Here is an 18,851-nt window from a genome sequence, read left to right on the forward strand (position 1 = left end):
AAGAAGTATCATTTAAATCTCTGTTTGGGTCTGCTCCTTTTCACTAAAAACCCAGTCATTTTTCATCATCCTTACGTAACACACACAGAGTCAAAACAAACGACTCTGGGGATCCTGTCAGTTGAGCATTTTAACTGCATGTTAGCTAGCCATGATCCCTCCAGTTTGATTTCAGCTTGTAAGCCTTGTTATGCTATAACCCTCTGTTAAGCTGTGTGTCTTATTTAACCGTCACTGCAGGTGTAAAAGCAGCTAAATTAACCAAAGCACCAAGCTAAGCCTCAAGATGAGCAGCTTGGTCAATAGAGATGACTTCTGTTCATACTTGGGTTACAGAGCTGACTCATCTGCATTCATCCGTTTTGAATGGGAACGTCAAACCAGAAGCTAGTCTTGAAAACTTGCACGAGGTTTTCTGCATGGTTAATGCACAAAGAGATTTACTTGCCAGTCAGGGTTTTATGTGAACTTGTTATGAAGAATGTGGCGGATGTTACTGCTGCTTTACTAAAGTGGTTCGTTGTGCTGTCGCTCAGTTCGCCTCAGGCTTTTCACAATATTTAGTGATGGGTTTGCAAAACCTCAACAGAGTTTGAATGTTCTCATAAATTGACCGCCCAAATAAACTTTGTGTAGGTTCTCGCTCTGTTACCCTGTGATCTGAACCCAAGCTTTTTCTGGAATTGTTCGAAAGTGAGCTAAGCAAAGTACAGAAACCTTTTTCTCATTGTTTCAATTTTTACGATTAAAGAGTTTAATCTTTTTTTTTTTTTTTTTTTTTTTTTTTTTTTACAGAATTTATATTTTGGAAATTCTTTTATGTACTGCTTAGTTAGGTTGTATTATGGATTGATGGAGATGGATATTTATATTTAAGTAATATTTTGATTTTTGTAGACATCATCTCCGAATTCATCGAATGAGAACTCCCCAGTGAGCCCCCCAGATGATCAGAGTCAGGGAGATGCTCCCCCTCAGCTGGAGGAGGAGGAGCCTGCTTTTCCTCACACTGACCTAGCCAAGCTGGATGACATGATCAACAGGTATTCGCCTCCTCGGACTCTGCAGCATTTTGTCTGTCGCTTCTCGGACATAATTTATCAAGTATGTCTTCTTGTCCTTCCAGGCCTCGTTGGGTTGTTCCAGTTTTGCCAAAAGGAGAGTTGGAAGTCCTCTTAGAAGCTGCGATAGACCTGAGTAAAAAAGGTATGGATGTAATGCCTGTAGAGATGCTCCCGTGCAAATTTACCATTGTCATGGTGACTGTTGTATACATTCTACCAGATGCTAATGCTAGCATGGTTCTTAGCCACTTGGACAATGCTCTCAACCAGCAACAGACCAGCCACCCAGAGGCAGTGTGTCTGTGTGTGTGATCACAGGGGTTTTTAACCATGCTGATCTGAAAGCAGTGCTTCCTAAATTCCACCAGCACATTAAGTGTGCCACCAGGAGAGTTAATATCCTGGATAAAGCCTACTCCAACATTCAGCACGGATACGGGGCCACCCAGCTGCCCCACCTGGACTCTTCGGATCACATGTCGCTGCTTCTGATTCTGGCATATAAACCACTGAAGGAGACTGAAATCCTGACCAGACAGTGGCTCTCAGCAGCCGCAGGGCTGCTTTGAACACAGACTGGGATATCTTCCTCCACCAGGATTTGGTTATGTTCACCTCGGCAGTACCAGGCTACATTCAACGCTGTGTTAACACCGTCGCAGTGGACAGCAACATCCGGGTCTTTCCTAACCAGAAGCAGGTCATGGAATTTACTGAGCCAGAGGAGCGCCTCATTGGTAGAGGAGCTTAACCACTCCTCTGTCTGCGTTGAGGTTGAGTCATCAGCGAGGCTCACACTGCTTTTGAAATCCCTCCACAGCCAGACCTTAGCCGTGCAGGCACGGGAAGAGAGGACAACCCTGAGGTCAGTGAACTCCCAAAAGCTGGGAGGGAGCTGAGGGACTGCACTGACCAGCTAGAGGGGGTTTTCACCAGAATCTTTAGTCAGTCTCTGTGTTCCATCCCTGTCTAAAGGCTCGTCTGCCACCCAGACTCGACCCCCACCAGTTCACCTACAGAGCCTAACGGTCTACAGAGGACGCCACTGCCATCACGCTGTACACCCTGCTGACACGTGTGGAACAGCAAGGGAGTGGTGTGAGGTTGCTGTTTCTGGACTTCAGCTCGGCATTTAACACCATCATTCTAAGCAGACTGGTGAGCAAGCTGGGGACCTGAAGGACGTCTCTGTTGGACCCGAGTCTCTCTCACGACATCTGTGAATGGATTATAGATTTTTTTGACGCCTCACTCCCAGTGGGTGAGAGTAGGACCCCACCTGTCCTCGACTTTGATGACCAGCACAACTTTCCACAGGACTCTGTGCCAAGTCCTGTCCATGACTCCCTCTTACACCTGTGACTGCACCCCCGCTCACCCCGGCAACTTCATTATGAAGCTCACGGACGATATCACAGTGGTGGAGCGCCTCTCAGGAGGAGATGAGACTGCTTGAAGGGTGGAGGTGGAGCGACTGTCATTCATCTTGAAAACCTCCAAGTCGAAGGAAAGGATCCTCGACTTCAGGAGGTGTAATCTGGACTTTGAACCCATAAAAAATAATGGGAACAGGGTGGAAATGGTGCCAGACTTCAGGTTCCTGGGCTCCCGTTCCGCACTGAGCCACAGCATCTCGCTGTGGTTCTCCAGAAACTGACCGGCTGCCCTCTGGCATCTCTGGAGATCTACAACCCCCGCTGCCTCAGGAGGGCCGCAGCGTCATTAGAGCTCCCTAACACCCCAGGAGTGTTTTTAACTCTAACTCCCTCAGGAAGGCGTTTGAGGGGAATAAAGTTAAAAACAGCTTTTACCTGAGAGCTGTCGTTGCCCTGAAAGCCGGTAACATAACCAAACCCTGAACAGCTGACATCCTCATCCTCACTTTGTATAGACCTGCCAAATGTACAAAAGCAATAATTTCATCCTGTAAACGTCCCTCCCCCTTCTTTTTAGAGGCCTGTGCACATGCTCAGTATTTGTCTCGCACTTTAATTGTTGCACTGATGTGAGAGCTGCGTCTACTTTAAATTTCATTGTGCTTTATCGTCTATAATATACTGACAATTCAGGAATTCTAACATTGTCGCTTTTCCATCATGGAGGAAATTCCTTGAATATTATGGTTACTTTTTCTGCACAGGTTGATTAATATTTAGAGTCCAACTTTAGATTTCTTTTGATTAAATCCAAGTAGAAGTTGTGAGTTGTCAAATATTCTTTTACTTCATTGGATTGCATGAAACTGAAACTGTTGTTGCTCATAACTAATTTCCAAGAACCAAAATGCAGATGGATAAATACATATTTTTTTCTTCCAAATATCTCTGAAATGAATGAAGCTAGTTGTGAACGAAAAGGTAACAGAAATCAAACGATATTCTTCAGACTTAACTCATTTGACACCGTGCTGTAATTGAACACATCAGATAAATGTGTATTGTCTACAAATTATACAACAGTGATGAGTCACTTGCCCCTTGTCTTTTAAATGATGAAATTAATAGTTGAATGGGAACTACACTTCTATAGACTGTACTGTTGTTGTCTTCAGTTGTGTCACAGTGACATATGCTCCTAAGCCGCCGTGATTTTTCAACACTAACGACCTGTTTTCAGATATTCATCCTGTTCTGAAGCTGTCAGCTGAATGTCTTTGCCAGTTAAAATGTTTTTCTAGTGTTTAATTTCACTGTGTGTGATATTTTACATGGATGTTATGAAATGACACCTGCCCTTCCTTCCAGGACTGGATGTGAAGTGTGAGGCCTGTCAGAGGTTTTTCCGAGATGGTCTGACCATTTCCTTCACAAAGATCCTGACGGACGAGGCAGTCAGTGGCTGGAAGTTTGAGATTCATGTGAGTTTTCACTTTGACCTTGCTTCTCCATGTTCAAGAACTTGTGTTAATGAATCGTTCTGAGGCAGTAAAATGATTCACTAACTTGACTACATTCATTTAAAAAGGTGCCGACTGCTTGTGCTGCTCCTGAATTTTGACCCCTATTTTAGTTTCCACAAAGCACAGAAGATGTGCGAGTGCCTGACGGAGATCTGTTAATGCTGTGACTCAGCAGAGTTATCTTACATCTATTCATCAGATGTAAACATTTCTCCGATCAGAGCTCCGTCTGTAAATGGAGGATTTTCATTCACTTCCATAGCCGGGAGATTACATCTCCTGCAATGATCAGTCATCTTTTTGTGACAGAGCATTAGACTGGGTCTTGTTTTATAACACACACTGGTCCTTCACGTGTTTCACTGAAATGCAGAGACAGGTGTGAGGATAGAAGAGAATTTTCTTGGCCATGTCTAAATTTCTAACCTCATTTCACTCTGCTACACATGATCATGCTTCAGGATTGACGTCTGCTCAGCCTTTTGTAATTAGTTCCTCAGTCTTTATGAAACAATCAGATTGTTGTACATGGCAGCTGGTTAAAGTCGCTGGAAGCTTACTTGAAGTGCTGTGGTGTCCTGGGCCATATTGATTACTCGTATCTGGTTTCTTTTGACAGGAGAGTCATTCGGGGCCATACAGAAAAAAACGTCTTGATAGGGCTTTTTTTCTGCTTTTACTAATGGTGTGATGAGCTTCATGAGTTTTTTGGAAAATGTTTTATTTGTACGTTGCGCATGGTGACAGGGTCGGTTATTGCAAGAACTGATACTGTTTATTTCAGGAGTGAAGTTTGTGGCAGCTGCTCAGTCGGGACATGCTTGACTGCATGGTAACTGAGCAGGAGACATAAATAGTTTAGTATTTTTCACATTTTGTAGAACATTGTGAAGACATTAGAACATTATGGAGAAAAGAATAATTTGGTATAATTTCTCCTCAGGCCTTCTGTTCCTTCTTAGATCATTATATTGAACTGGTTCATTTTTCCAATTCTGCCAAAAAGTATTCAAAACAGAAGGCCTAATTTTATTGATTACTTCCTTGGGACAGTAGTGTCTCTTTTTTCCAGCTAATATGCTTTATGCGGCCTTGCGTGTGTATTTTGCACATAGTGTTGATTACTTGTGGTTGATTTGAAGTTTTGTGCTTCAGCCTCTGCTTTAATTTGACACCAAGCTGGACTTAATGTTGCGAGTGACTGAATTTAATCAAGTTCTGACAGAAAATAGCAGGAATGTTGTATTTGATGAATACTGCTTATTGCAGCAGTCATCCCACAACACTACAGGATATTTTCGCACCGGTCCCTACTTCAGGTCATCTTAGTGGACTTTTGGGACAGGTTAGGCGTCAACACACCACTTCACTCAGGTCCAGGTGGTGGTTCAGGTGAAATCTGGCTGTGTGTGTGTATACTTTGCATACTTACAAATTTGAGCTAAACATTCTATTGTAGTCCAGTGAGCGTGTGTGTTGATCATGATCAAATCACATGTGATCAAACATGACAGAAAACGTTACGATCGGACATGCAGTTACTTATAAGAGCAGTGGTATGTGTGTTTTGGAGGCCCCCCCCCGTCAAACCTCCCAAAACACTGTTACGCACTAAATGAGACACGAATGTGCTGAAAAAGAAAATGTTGTTCAACAAGCTGCACAAAGTTGCTACTGAAAGAAACCCCAGCCGGAACCACGTCAGCTACATTCCTGAGAACAACTGCTTTTCACCACTTACTGTCAGTTATTCGTTTTTCATCTCCTTGAAGGACGAGTCATTGAATGATTTCTTTGTGTTGATTGCAGAGGTGCATCATTAATAACACACACCGACTGGTGGAGCTGTGTGTGGCCAAGCTCTCTCAGGACTGGTTCCCTCTACTGGAGCTGCTGGCCATGGCCACCAACCCTCACTGCAAGTTCCACATTTACAATGGCACACGGCCCTCTGAGACCGTCCCCGCTGGAGCACAGCTGGCCGATGACGAGCTCTTCGCCCGACCGCCAGACCCACGATCTCCAAAGGTGAACTACTGTCACTGCTCAGCAAGCAAATGGAATGACCGGACAAGTCTCGGATGGTGTTGTTTTCCTCCGTATTTTTCTTTGCAGTGAATGTTTAGGTAAAATTGAGAAAAATCCTATTATCTGCCCCTTGAGGAAAGTTGGCCCATCTTTCCTCCTCCAAGATAAAATCCATCGAGTGACATTTCAGTCTTACCCTGAGGGTCCTCCAGTAACAAAGAGAATCTCTCTCTGGTGTCTGCTGATAAAAGTCTGGAAGTCACAATCCACAAGACGGCGAACGCTTCTGTCAGAATTCAGATAGTGTAAAAGAGAAGGTGGATACACAAGAGAGAAGGAATTTTGCAGTGAGAGGGTGATGAATGAAGCGTGGGCACTGGGTCAGAATAAATGGTACTGCAGCATTTGTCTGCCTGTCTGTTGGCAGGAGGCCTGGGACTACTTAAGGTTCTACTGTGTATTTGTTAAATCAGATCTTGCTACTATTTGGTTTTTGGGATCGACGTGTGATCAGCTATTTCCCCGGGATTATTCACTACCTGACCTTTTTTAGTTTAAATTAATTCACTGGCTGATTAAGTAAGGGTTATTTTTTTAAATAGATGAATTGCAGCCTTTGACTTCAATGTTTTATAATCTCCTCAAGCCATGAATGTTTTTCTGAGATGAAAATTTGTTATTCTGGCTTGTTCTTAAAAAATTTTCTCAGAAAATTACCAGATTTATTCCAAGCAGTTAAACTCCAGGTGGAAATTGATGTCACAGAACATATTTATCAGATTTTAAATGAACAGTTTCTGAGTTAATGTATTCTTCTCTGTCATTTATTGTGTTCACAGGGCTGGTTGGTGGACTTAATAAACAAATTTGGGGGGTTAAACGGGTTTCAAATGCTGCACGATCGCTTCATGAGCGGCCAAGCACTGAACGTCCAGATCATCGCTGCACTTATCAAGTGAGCTCTGAAGCAATGCAACATATTCCACACCACAATTAAACAGAAAACTCTTGTGTTTTTAAGCCTGTAAGAACTGTTTGATCAAAGGATGTGGCTGTTGACCGTTGGCTCTCTGTCTTCCAGGCCTTTTGGCCAGTGTTACGAGTTCCTCACGTTGCACACAGTGAAGAAGTACTTCCTTCCAGTCATCGAGATGGTTCCACAGTTTCTTGAGAATCTCACAGACGAGGAGCTGAAGAAAGAGGCCAAGAATGAAGCCAAAAACGACGCACTGTCCATGATAATCAAGTCTCTGAAGAATCTGGCTTCGCGCGTACCGGGACAGGAGGAGACCGTGAAGAACTTAGAGATTTTTAGATTAAAAATGATTCTTAGGTGAGTTTCTTTCTTCATGGTGTTAAGTGAAACCCGTACTGCTGCTGTTTTTTGTGATCAAGTATCAATGATCACCCAATCTTCTCCCACCAGGTTATTGCAAATTTCTTCTTTTAATGGCAAAATGAATGCACTAAATGAAGTAAACAAGGTGATCTCCAGTGTGTCGTATTACACTCATCGACACAACCCCGAGGAGGAGGAATGGCTGACGGCAGAGCGCATGGCGGTAAGATTCACCCTGTGATCTTCACAATTTTTCCATGTTTTTAAAGATGGAAGATTTGCATTTCTCAAAAATCCGCTTTGCTTTTTCTCCTCAGGAGTGGATCCAGCAGAACCACATCCTGTCCATCGTGCTCAGGGACAGTTTGCACCAGCCGCAGTATGTGGAGAAATTAGAGAAGATCCTTCGCTTCGTTATCAAAGAGAAAGCACTCACCATGCAGGATCTGGACAACATCTGGGCCGCACAGGTACTCTGCATCACACCACAATTTAGGATAATTCAGCCTGCGGAAGAGAAACTGTTAATCTTGATGGTTGTTTAATGCGGTGCTTCATAAAGTAGAGAGAACCAAACTGCAAGAACAGCTTGGTCCCATTCCTGACTGTTTAGAGGGTTCATTATTAGTTAGTTTTATGTCAGTAACTTTTGTTCTCTGCATATTCTCAGGTTGTATCAAAAGCTTGACTCTAGAGGTAGAATAAGGTCAATCAGGCAGAACTTCTACTGCTTCCATCATGCTGAGCTTTTGCTTGTTTGTGCCTGCAGGCTGGAAAGCATGAGGCCATTGTGAAGAATGTCCATGACCTCTTGGCGAAGCTGGCGTGGGACTTCTCACCGGAGCAGCTTGACCATCTCTTTGACTGTTTCAAGGTACCAGTTCTCGTCATATGCTTTAAATTTCCCTGTTCTCTTAGCAGAAATATTATTTCACAGCAGCATCTTCCTGCTAAGCTAAGCTTCACTTCTCTGCTTGGTTGCTCTTCCTCTTCAGGCAAGCTGGACCAATGCCAGTAAGAAGCAGCGTGAAAAGCTGCTGGAGCTGATCAGACGCTTGGCTGAAGATGACAAGGATGGTGTAATGGCCCACAAGGTCCTCAACCTGCTGTGGAACCTGGCACACAGCGATGATGTGCCTGTCGACATCATGGACCAGGCTCTGAGTGCTCACATCAAGATCTTGGACTATAGTTGCTCACAGGTACACGTCCAGCTATTGCTTTTGAACAGGACTGAAGCTTGTGAAGTTAAAGACAGAGATCTAATATGTAAAGCAACACATTTGTTTTGTTTTTCCTGTTACAGGACAGGGACACACAGAAGATTCAGTGGATAGATCGCTTCATAGAGGAGCTACGAACCAATGACAAATGGGTCATCCCTGCTCTGAAGCAGATCAGAGAAATCTGTAGCCTGTTTGGAGAAGCTCCACAAAACCTCAGGTAGGACCGTGTTGATATTCCACTGCAGGGACACACACAGGGCCACTCTAATATTGACAAATACAATGTATGGTAGGTCCAATAATAATTTTCTTTTCACACACATAATAATTATTTCACGCACAAGTTTATGAGAAAGAATTTTGATTTGCCACGTTTAAAGTTATTGCCACATTTATGCTACACTTGAGACATTTTCAATGATTAAAGAACAACTAGACCACTGAAACAGTATACAGTATACATCACCATATAGGCAAGAACTGCTGTAAGCAAATCATTTCACTTCGACTCCAAACCTCATCTCCGCCAACAGATTACCAATCTAACAAATATGAATTTACATTTTTGTTTAGCAATAACACTCCAGGTATTTTATTAACAAACATTCACCGCTTCTAATATGTCTAATGTGTCATTTGTTGGTACATTTCAATAATATGTCACACTATTCACAGTAAATTGTGTTGATCTCTGAAGTAGAACTTTTTCATAGTCACTCTAGAAAATATGTAGTATGCATGCCTGTTGTTTTTCAGAAAGAAAATGCCAATTAACATACAAACGAACTTAGCGGGGTAAGTTGAGTGTCATTTCCAGGGTTCTTCTTCTGTGTCATGTCGAGTCTAACTTTCATTTTTAAAAGTACACTATTCAAAATGTTAAATCTTTGGCATAAATCTGCTTCAGCATTTCTTTCTTGGGTTTCATCTCAAATGACTAGTTTTTTTTTTCTTCTTTTTTTTGGACTCATCTTAAGTTCTGTGTCAGTGAGATAGGACCCAGACGTCACAGTAAAGGTCTCATGAAATCAACATTGAACCTGACATTTTAGATTGCTAGAGAAGAAGTAATACGTCATTTATTTTTTTATTTTATTGCTTACAGAAATGATGGCTCAGTATCTCATCCATCATATTGTTTTCAAGAGCACTTCCTTTATTGTGAAACGACGTAAAACCACAACACTAAACCCAACACTGTTCGGACTGATGAGTAATATAATTGTTTTTCAGAGTTGGGGGAAGAAAGCTCCAGTTGCAAGTAGTTTTAGGTTTTATTTTCACTTTTGCAAATGAAGGATTTGGGTATTTTGTTTTGAAATAGCAGGGAAGTGAAGTGTGGCTTGAGGTAAGATGTGGGTTCAGCTTTATGAAGAGGAAGAGTTACAAACTGTTGTGATTAATTTCTTTTTAGGGAGCCTTTGTGTGCAGTCAACACAACACGTTACATATACAAAATAAAATCATTTGCACAACACAACAAAGGTCCTTTGAGATGAAGCCCCACTCTTCCTGATGCCAGCTCTTTTCAGCTCAAATCATTTATTGCAAAATAACTGGGATGTTTCATGCCTTGGATCCACTTGTGCATATATGCATGCAAGATGTTTTTTTTTTTTTTTAACAGCGTTTTAAATGCATTTAGATCCGAGTTCGTTCAGTCAAGTTTCTTGATCACTGACTGTAAACATTGAAAGACGATGATCATTAAAAAATAAAGAACGTGTTGCATATATTCAAGAGACACTTTGTTGTACGGCTGTGGATATTCACTCTACCTGGATTAAAGGTGGACATGCTCTCAGGTTTAGCTTTCAAAGCAGAAACACTTGTGGAAACAAGGAATGAAAATACCTTTGATATGTTCTTCTGCTGGCTATTCTCTGATACACATTCAAACAGGGGTACACCAAAAGCTGCTTTCTCTGTTCCTCTGATGACAAGCAAATGATAAATCAGTTATCCGTCCATTTTCCTGATCAGAGAAGAACGCAATGTCAGCGTTATTCTCACCTTGTAGCTTTTTTTTTTTTTTTTTTTGACTTTCCCCTCAATGGACTTGTTTATCCTGTTGCTGTTTTCTCCTCAGTCAAACCCAGAGAAGTCCTCATGTGTTTTACCGCCATGACCTAATCAACCAGCTGCAGCATAATCACGCTCTGGTCACGCTGGTGGCTGAGAACCTCTCGGCCTACATGGAGACCATGAGGCAGTTCTCCAAAGGTACGAGTGTCTGGGTCAGATCTGGTACAATGTGCTTGTCAGACAAGTCCAGTTTTATTGTTGCTGAGTTTGGATCAGGAATGTGAAGTGTCTTCTGTGTGACTGCTCACATTGTGTGCTTTTTACAGAAGAACAAGCAGAGTTTGACCCCCAGACAGTGAGACCAGGAAGCCGCTACAGCCATGTTCAGGAAGTACAAGAGCGGCTCAACTTCCTGAGGTACAGTATTTTAAACCCCGTGAAACAGAATAGACCAACAGATGTATTAAACCTCTTGGCATAAGGCACATTTTTTTTGTAACATTAATAAACTGAGAGGAAAATAAATGATTTACTACTTCCAGATCCAGACTTTCATCATGGTCATTCAAAGACAAGTTTAGAAGTTAAATGAACATTTAAATACAAGGAAATACCTGAAAAGGGCTAAGTAGGAATATCAATTAGTGTTAGGGTTTTTTCTTTTTGTCTTCTTTTTCTTTAATAATTGCCAAAATCTTCAGTGTAGCTTATGAACAAACCAGAACACAAATCTTGATGACAACAAAACACAATACATCCTCAGACCTGTCTGATGAAGTACTGCAGTGCTTTCTTCAAATACAGCTGTGAAGGATCCAGTGCTGATCTGTAGCTCCACTGGATGCACTTCCAGGCCTCCAGTGTTCACTATTGACGAGGATTTCTTTTTTCAGATTCCTGCTAAAAGACGGCCAGCTGTGGCTGTGCGCCCCTCAGGCCAAGCAGATCTGGAAGTGTCTGGCTGAGAATGCTGTGTTCCTCTGTGACCGGGAAGCCTGCTTCAAGTGGTACGGTTTGGCTTTCGTCCCTCTCCTCGCCTCTGTTCTGAATAAATATTGGCGTTTGTTCATCAGCGAGGCTGTTTGCCTGCCGTCCCGTAGGTACTCCAAGCTGATGGGTGACGAGCCAGACCTGGACCCAGACATCAATAAGGACTTCTTTGAGAACAATGTCTTGCAGTTGGACCCGTCTCTGCTGACAGAGAATGGCATGAAGTGCTTTGAGAGGTTCTTCAAGGCTGTCAACTGCAGAGAGGGCAAGCTGGTAGCCAAGCGCAGGGCCTACATGATGGATGACCTGGAACTAATAGGCCTGGACTATCTCTGGCGGGTGAGGAGATTTCTTGCAACAGTCACACATGAATGGCTTTCTTTGTGTATTTTTAAGGCAATGAATTTTAACAAAGAGAGCAAAATTGAATATGTTGAAGTCCAGAGAGGATTTTCTTTTCTTTTTTTTTTTTTTTTTTATTTCAGTCCCTTGAGGATCAATTAAGCTTCTTAAACCTAATGTTTGCAGTTCTTTGACATAAAACAAAAGCTGCTCTCCAGCTTGCCAGCAGTGCGCTTGAACAAAGAACTTGGTTAGTGGTGTTCAGTATTAATGGCCGTTTAGATTTTACCCAAAAATGAGTTTGGACTGGATTATGCCCCATATCTGTTTCACTGTGAAGCTTGGTGTACCACGCACTGGCTTACTATTGTGTTGTTCAGGTTATTGTTTTCAGCTCACTTCCTGTACATTGTTTCTGTCCTGGTCTTGTGTTCCAATTAATCTCGAGGCTCATTGGTGTATAGAATACCTCGCACACCTACAGACAATAAAAGACGGTTTTAACACTGATTTTCTTTCACAGGTTGTTATTCAAGGAAGTGATGACATTGCAAGCCGAGCAATAGACCTGTTGAAAGAGATCTACACCAACCTCGGACCAAAACTACAAGTTAATCAGGTCAGTGCTGCTGTGTATTCTGGCTTTGTCGAGCTATTGGCAGAAGCAGGATGCTCAACATTTCATTTGATGTGAAAGCAGCATGGAAATGACTTCTTGTGTTTCGTTCAGGTGGAAATTCATGAAGACTTCATCCAGTCGTGTTTCGACCGCCTGAAAGCGTCCTACGACACCCTTTGTGTGTTGGATGGAGACAAGGACAGCATCAACTGTGCCCGACAGGAGGCCATCCGCATGGTGCGAGTTCTCACCGTTCTCAAGGAATACATCAATGAGTGTGACAGTGATTACCATGAGGAGAGGACGATACTGCCCATGTCCAGGTACAGGTCCAGCCACGTCATACAGCATCGTTTCACCTCTTCACTCTTCTTCTATGACCTGAACTCTCTCTCACTGGTGCCTTTACTCTTTTCTGGTGTGGATTTATTCATATTTGGTTATTTTCCTTCCAGTAAGCGAGATGAGTGGTTTTATCTTTCCTGTCTCACTAAGGCTTCTGTATTCCATTTCCTTTGCAGGGCTTTCCGTGGAAAGCATATCACATTGATTGTGCGATTCCCCAACCAAGGACGTCAGGTCGACGATCTGGACATTTGGTCACACACCAACGACACGATTGGCTCGGTTCGGCGTGGCATTCTCAACAGGATAAAAGCCAATGCCGCACATACAAAGATCGAGCTCTTCATTGGTGGGGAGGTTGTGGATCCAGCTGACGACAGGAAACTGATTGGACAGCTCAATCTGAAGGACAAAACGGTAAGAATGAGCAGTTGTGTAGGACTGATAAAAGAAATGTACCACTGATGGTGCTGTGCTGTGTGTTTCTCCCTCCCTGGAAGCTGTAATGGGCTCTTTTATTATTACCGTTCATTAATAATGTATCACAGTAATTTGATTGCAGCCATTGTGTTCAAAAGAATTCCAAGCAGAAATACGTTTCTAGTGTTTTTAAACCTATGGACACAATGACTCATTAGATTATCAGGACTCCATAGTCATTTAGTTTTCTTCATTTTCTGCAGCTGATCACAGCCAAGCTGACCCAGGTGAGCACCAACATGCCCTCGAGTCCGGATAGCTCGTCTGACTCATCCACTGGCTCTCCGGGTAACCATGGCAACCACTACAGCGACGGGCCCAACCCTGAAGTGGAGAGTTGTCTTCCCGGCGTGGTGAGTGAAGATCACACATACAGCCATAACTGTCTGAATGTTTCCCTCTTGCTATTTATTTTCTCAACTATCATTTAACTCACAGCAGGTCTTGAGAAACAATCCGAAGTAATTACCCGATGCATTCATGATAGACATTGACAGTATTTGTTTTCATTACTTTTGTCATTCATTGGTGAGATCTTGTCCTTTTCCACACTGTCACATTTCCTCTTGAAATCTTAAACACAGTCTGATGATGTCATTGATGCCAGTAGTTGTGACTGCAGTGTTTTTCTCTCTCTGCCTCATAAGCTGCGTTAAAGCAAAGATGTCACTCATTTAACAGAGGAATCAAAAGGCAGCAGAATAACCCATTTATAACTGCATTTTCCCCTTTAGTTTTAATACAAAACGAGACAGAAGTGCACCCTGAACATGTTTGAATCAAGTGAACTCTGATGGGGTTTTGCCATCACTGCGTTGTTACCATGTGCTGTTCAGTTCTGGGTCTGTGTTGTTTTGTTTCTCTCCCAATAGACAAATTAGAAATGCCAGTAACTAAAAATCACCGTTGTTGTCTTTCCCAAACTTATTTCTCTACAGATCATGTCGCTGCATCTGCGCTACATCTCCTTCCTGTGGCAGGTGGCCGACCTGGGCTGCAACCTGAACATGCCTCTGCTCAGAGACGGTGCTCGAGTCCTCATGAAGCTGATGCCTCCCGGTATGCGCACACACCCGTGCTCCCATTAAGAGCCACGCAGTTTATTCTTTTCAGATGTGCTCCTGCCTCGATGGAAATTCTCAACTATCTTGTTTTTGCTATTTGTGTTTTCAGACAACACGACGGTGGAGAATCTGAGGGCTGTGTGTCTGGACCACGCCAAGCTGGGTGAAAACAGCCTGAGTCCTTCACTGGACTCGCGCTTCTTCGGTCCGTCACCCTCACAAGTTCTCTACCTCATTGAGGTGAGGGTCGTTTTCTCTTTATATTACAGCTGTGGCACTCTTTGTGCTCCATTCATCAGTCCTGTTTATGACTTTTTTCTAAGTGTGTGTGTGGTTTGTCTCGATTAGCCATGAATTTATATGCGGTGTATGTCTTTAACTTAAAAGGTTGAATTCTTAATTTCTTTATTTTGAGCAGACGTATGTGATGTACGAAAGAAGGGCTATGCTGATTTTTAAAAAAGTGTTGTTCTACTCAGATGGAATTTTAGAGAATAAGAAAAATCACATTCATTAAAACAGATGAATTAAGTTGACACTGAGACACTTTACCGTTAGCCCATGCCAAATCATGAAGGGTGAAGTTAGCGCTTTTTTGGAGCAGTGCTGATTTTACAAGCACCAGTGCTTTCACAAAGCCATCATCCATTTGAGACCAGACTATTTAGCCATGCCTCCACAGTACAAGAGATCATTTGTTTGGCTTCAGTGTGTGAGGCCTTGTTCATCATGCTTTTTTTTTTTTTTTTTTTTAATTTTCTTGGAGGTGAATGTGTTTTGCTTAATCTCTCAGTGACCAAAGATGTGTGGGAATGGCACAAATGAGGGAAGTCTGTTGTTGGCTTTTAGCTTCTAATAGCTGACAGAGATGACTGCTCTTGTTCCAGGTTGTATATGCTTTGCTGATGCCCGCCAGTGCCACTCTGGGCGAGGATGCCAGCGACTTCCAGTACAACTTCCTGAAGAGTGGCGGTCTGCCCTTGGTGCTGAGCATGCTCACCAGAAACAACTTCCTCCCATCCGCGGACATGGAGACGCGACGCGGGGCTTACCTCAACGCGCTGAAGATTGCCAAGCTCCTGTTGACCGCGGTCGGCTTCGGGCACGTGAAGGCTGTGGCAGAGGCCTGCCAGCCCAACGCTGAGGGAAATATTCCCGTCTCTCCGGTTAGATCACACACATAACTTCGGCAGAGACAAACCTGTCATACTTGTTCCTCGGTGGATGCCTGCCATGTCCTGAACGTGTTTTGTTTCCTTCTGTTCTTCTGTTTCCAGATAAATCAGGCAACACATGACCAGGCACTGGTCCTGCAGAGCGCGCTGCAAAACATCCCCAACCCTGCCTCGGAGTGCATGCTGCGAAATGTAGCCATTCGCCTGGCCCAGCAGATTTCTGATGAGGTAACGGAAAGATCAGGAGAATTCAGTTTACTGTAGTGGCTTAACATTATAGAACATATACATTAATTTATAATCAGACCACTTTGTGTATGTTGAACAGTCACAGGTTTTAATTGTATGAATGAACAAATAGATCAGAAAGGTGAAAGTTTAATCTTAAAGTGGGTGTAGATAAGAATCCTGTGTCTAACCAATCACTAGACGTGGGGGGGGGGTCTCTCTCTCTCTCTCTTTTTTTTTTAAAGTCTACCTTTTGCAATAATAGATTTTATGGGATTGTTTTCACCAGAATTTCTTCCAGGCATCGAAGTACATCCCAGACATTTGTGTGATCCGAGCTGTTCAGAAAATAGTGTGGGCTTCGGGCTGCGGCACAGTGCAGCTCGTCTTCAGTTCCAATGAAGAAATCAGCAAGATATACGAGAAGGTAAATGTTACGACATGCGACTCGTCGCATTGACTGTGTTCCATCAACAGACACTTGACGTCCGGTAGTCTGGCACTCCGTGACATTGTGATCAGACTCTTGCCCTGACATGAAATCGTCCATATGTAATTTTACTGACGCTGATCTGTGTCTTGATAGACGAATGCGGCCAAGGAGCCAGATGGAGAAGATGAGCAGGTGTGCTGCGAGGCCCTGGAAGTGATGACACTGTGTTTCGCCCTCATGCCCACGGCTCTAGACACGCTCAGTAAGGAGAAAGCTTGGCAGACCTTCATCATAGACTTGCTGCTACACTGCCACAGCAAGTAAGTACATCACTCTGGCAGCCAGCGGTGCTCGCCACTCGCTGAAGTGTAAATGTGCTGACTGAGGTGGAGGAGACTCTCATCATCTGCAGAGTTTTATACTTGCGACAGAATGTAGCGGTGCTGATGCTGAACTCCGTCTTTTCACAGATCTGTGCGTCAGATGGCTCAGGAGCAGTTCTTCCTGATGGCCACTCGGTGCTGTATGGGCCATCGACCCCTCCTCTTCTTTATTACCCTCCTCTTCACTGTGCTGGGGGTGAGTGACTGAACCTGTTTATTTTAGCACTGTTATTTGTTAGGCTTCATTTGCTGGACAGCATAATGCACCGCTTCCATCATTAGAACTGCTTTACTCCTTATCTGTTTCAGAGTACAGCCAAAGAGCGAGCCAAACATGCTGGGGACTACTTCACGTTGCTTCGGCATCTCCTGAACTATGCCTACAACAGCAACATTAACCTGCCAAACGCTGAGGTGCTGCTCAACAATGAGATTGACTGGCTGAAGAGGATACGGGTAAACATTGGTTTTTAATATCCTAAATGGTTTTGACATTGAGGTGTTTCCTGAAGCTCCAGCGGGATGCAGTCACACTACACACTGCGTTTGCTTTTACCAGGATGAGGTTAAGAGGACAGGGGAGACTGGTGTGGAGGAGACGATCCTGGAGGGCCACCTTGGGGTCACCAAAGAGCTTCTGGCCTTCCAGACACCAGAGAAGAAGTATTACATCGGCTGTGAGAAGGGAGGAGCAAACCTCATTAAGGTACAATGAGTAGGCTGGAAACAGTTGAAAGAGTGTTAAAAACCCCTCAATTTTGCGGTTTTATGTTGTTGCACAGATATCACTAAGGTTTGTCTTTGTGTCTTCTGTTCTCAGGAGCTGATCGACGACTTCATCTTCCCAGCGTCTAATGTTTACCTGCAGTACATGAAGAGCGGCGAGTTCCCCACAGAGCAGGCCATCCCAGTGTGCAGCACGCCCGCCTCCATCAACGCTGGCTTTGAGCTCCTGGTGGCGCTGGCCGTCGGCTGTGTCCGCAACCTCAAACAGATCGTGGACACTTTGACCGACATGTACTACTTGGGTATGTGGAGAACACTCGCTGTGTTTTACAGAAAAACCCTGATAAGCAGAAATCTGCAGGGAGAATGACGGTACGCTCGCCTGCCTCTGCTTCCAGGTTGTGAAACACTGACGGAGTGGGAGTACCTGCCTCCAGTCGGCCCACGGCCCAACAAAGGCTTTGTGGGTCTAAAGAACGCCGGCGCCACCTGCTACATGAACTCAGTCATTCAGCAGCTCTACATGATCCCTCCCATCCGCAACGGCATCCTGGCTATCGAGGGAACGGGCACCGACGTGGACGACGACATGTCAGGGGATGAGAAGCAAGAGAATGAGGTATTGTTAGATTGTGTTGTAGAATTTTGTCCAATGAAGGTTTTGAGCTTCTGTATCTAGTGACTGACAGAATTCCACCGGTATGTTTTTCCAGAGTAACGTAGATCCTCGTGATGAAGTGTTCAGCTACCATCATCAGTTCGATGATAAACCCTCCAGTAAGTCAGAAGACAGGAAAGAGTACAATATCGGGGTGCTGCGCCACCTGCAGGTCATCTTTGGTCATCTGGCTGCATCCAGACTGCAGTACTACGTCCCTCGAGGATTCTGGAAACAGTTCAGGTATTTCAGAGCCTCGTTTTCCTTTTTTTTTTTTTTTTTTTTTTTTTTAACTCTGCAGTTTTGCCCAGTTATCATCCTGCGATTGCTCGTCCTCTTAATATTTTCTTCTTTGTAGGCTATGGGGCGAGCCAGTGAACCTGAGGGAACAGCACGATGCCCTGGAGTTTTTCAACTCTTTGGTGGACAGCCTGGATGAAGCTCTGAAAGCTTTAGGCCACCCTGCTATGCTGAGCAAGGTGCTGGGAGGGTCCTTCGCTGACCAGAAAATCTGTCAGGGCTGCCCCCACAGGTGACTGACTGTCCACACCGTTTGTTCTAGAACATGGTTAAAGAATTCAGGATTTATTTGCCATGATCTATTTTAATTACGGTGTGTGTTATCAGGTATGAGTGTGAGGAGTCGTTCACAACACTCAATGTGGACATCAGAAACCACCAGAACCTTCTGGACTCCATGGAGCAGTACGTCAAAGGAGACCTGCTAGAAGGAGCCAACGCCTACCACTGTGAAAAGTGTAATAAGAAGGTGAGAACGCAGCTCCTGTATGTTTACCAAATAGTTTTAGAATGTGACATTCATATTG

At 43.8% G+C, this 18,851-nt stretch overlaps 1 protein-coding gene across 7 annotated transcripts in view; it reads left to right on the plus strand.

Moving 5' to 3' along the window:
- The window catches only part of usp9 (ubiquitin specific peptidase 9), a 38,151-nt gene that overhangs the window by 9,089 nt on the left and 10,211 nt on the right, over positions 1–18,851 (plus strand). For 3 of the 7 annotated variants that reach the window (XM_030111167.1, XM_030111170.1, XM_030111168.1), the window contains exons 3-36: positions 898–1,043; positions 1,127–1,206; positions 3,809–3,921; positions 5,773–5,991; positions 6,831–6,946; positions 7,073–7,324; positions 7,418–7,553; positions 7,648–7,800; positions 8,100–8,204; positions 8,326–8,532; positions 8,637–8,773; positions 9,313–9,351; positions 10,646–10,779; positions 10,908–10,998; positions 11,475–11,588; positions 11,682–11,910; positions 12,437–12,532; positions 12,644–12,855; positions 13,054–13,294; positions 13,561–13,710; positions 14,296–14,416; positions 14,531–14,661; positions 15,309–15,587; positions 15,699–15,824; positions 16,114–16,251; positions 16,411–16,577; positions 16,728–16,836; positions 16,950–17,096; positions 17,200–17,346; positions 17,461–17,668; positions 17,765–17,985; positions 18,080–18,267; positions 18,383–18,556; positions 18,652–18,793. In XM_030111167.1, the coding sequence (XP_029967027.1) occupies positions 898–1,043; positions 1,127–1,206; positions 3,809–3,921; positions 5,773–5,991; positions 6,831–6,946; positions 7,073–7,324; positions 7,418–7,553; positions 7,648–7,800; positions 8,100–8,204; positions 8,326–8,532; positions 8,637–8,773; positions 9,313–9,351; positions 10,646–10,779; positions 10,908–10,998; positions 11,475–11,588; positions 11,682–11,910; positions 12,437–12,532; positions 12,644–12,855; positions 13,054–13,294; positions 13,561–13,710; positions 14,296–14,416; positions 14,531–14,661; positions 15,309–15,587; positions 15,699–15,824; positions 16,114–16,251; positions 16,411–16,577; positions 16,728–16,836; positions 16,950–17,096; positions 17,200–17,346; positions 17,461–17,668; positions 17,765–17,985; positions 18,080–18,267; positions 18,383–18,556; positions 18,652–18,793 (5,268 nt within the window). The remainder of the gene's footprint in view (positions 1–897; positions 1,044–1,126; positions 1,207–3,808; positions 3,922–5,772; positions 5,992–6,830; positions 6,947–7,072; positions 7,325–7,417; positions 7,554–7,647; positions 7,801–8,099; positions 8,205–8,325; positions 8,533–8,636; positions 8,774–9,312; positions 9,352–10,645; positions 10,780–10,907; positions 10,999–11,474; positions 11,589–11,681; positions 11,911–12,436; positions 12,533–12,643; positions 12,856–13,053; positions 13,295–13,560; positions 13,711–14,295; positions 14,417–14,530; positions 14,662–15,308; positions 15,588–15,698; positions 15,825–16,113; positions 16,252–16,410; positions 16,578–16,727; positions 16,837–16,949; positions 17,097–17,199; positions 17,347–17,460; positions 17,669–17,764; positions 17,986–18,079; positions 18,268–18,382; positions 18,557–18,651; positions 18,794–18,851) is intronic. The other 4 variants (XM_030111169.1, XM_030111172.1, XM_030111173.1 and 1 more) reach the window with 3 other exon arrangements.

The sequence above is a fragment of the Salarias fasciatus genome, chromosome 16, assembly GCF_902148845.1.
Source record: "Salarias fasciatus chromosome 16, fSalaFa1.1, whole genome shotgun sequence".
Lineage (NCBI taxonomy): Eukaryota > Metazoa > Chordata > Actinopteri > Blenniiformes > Blenniidae > Salarias > Salarias fasciatus.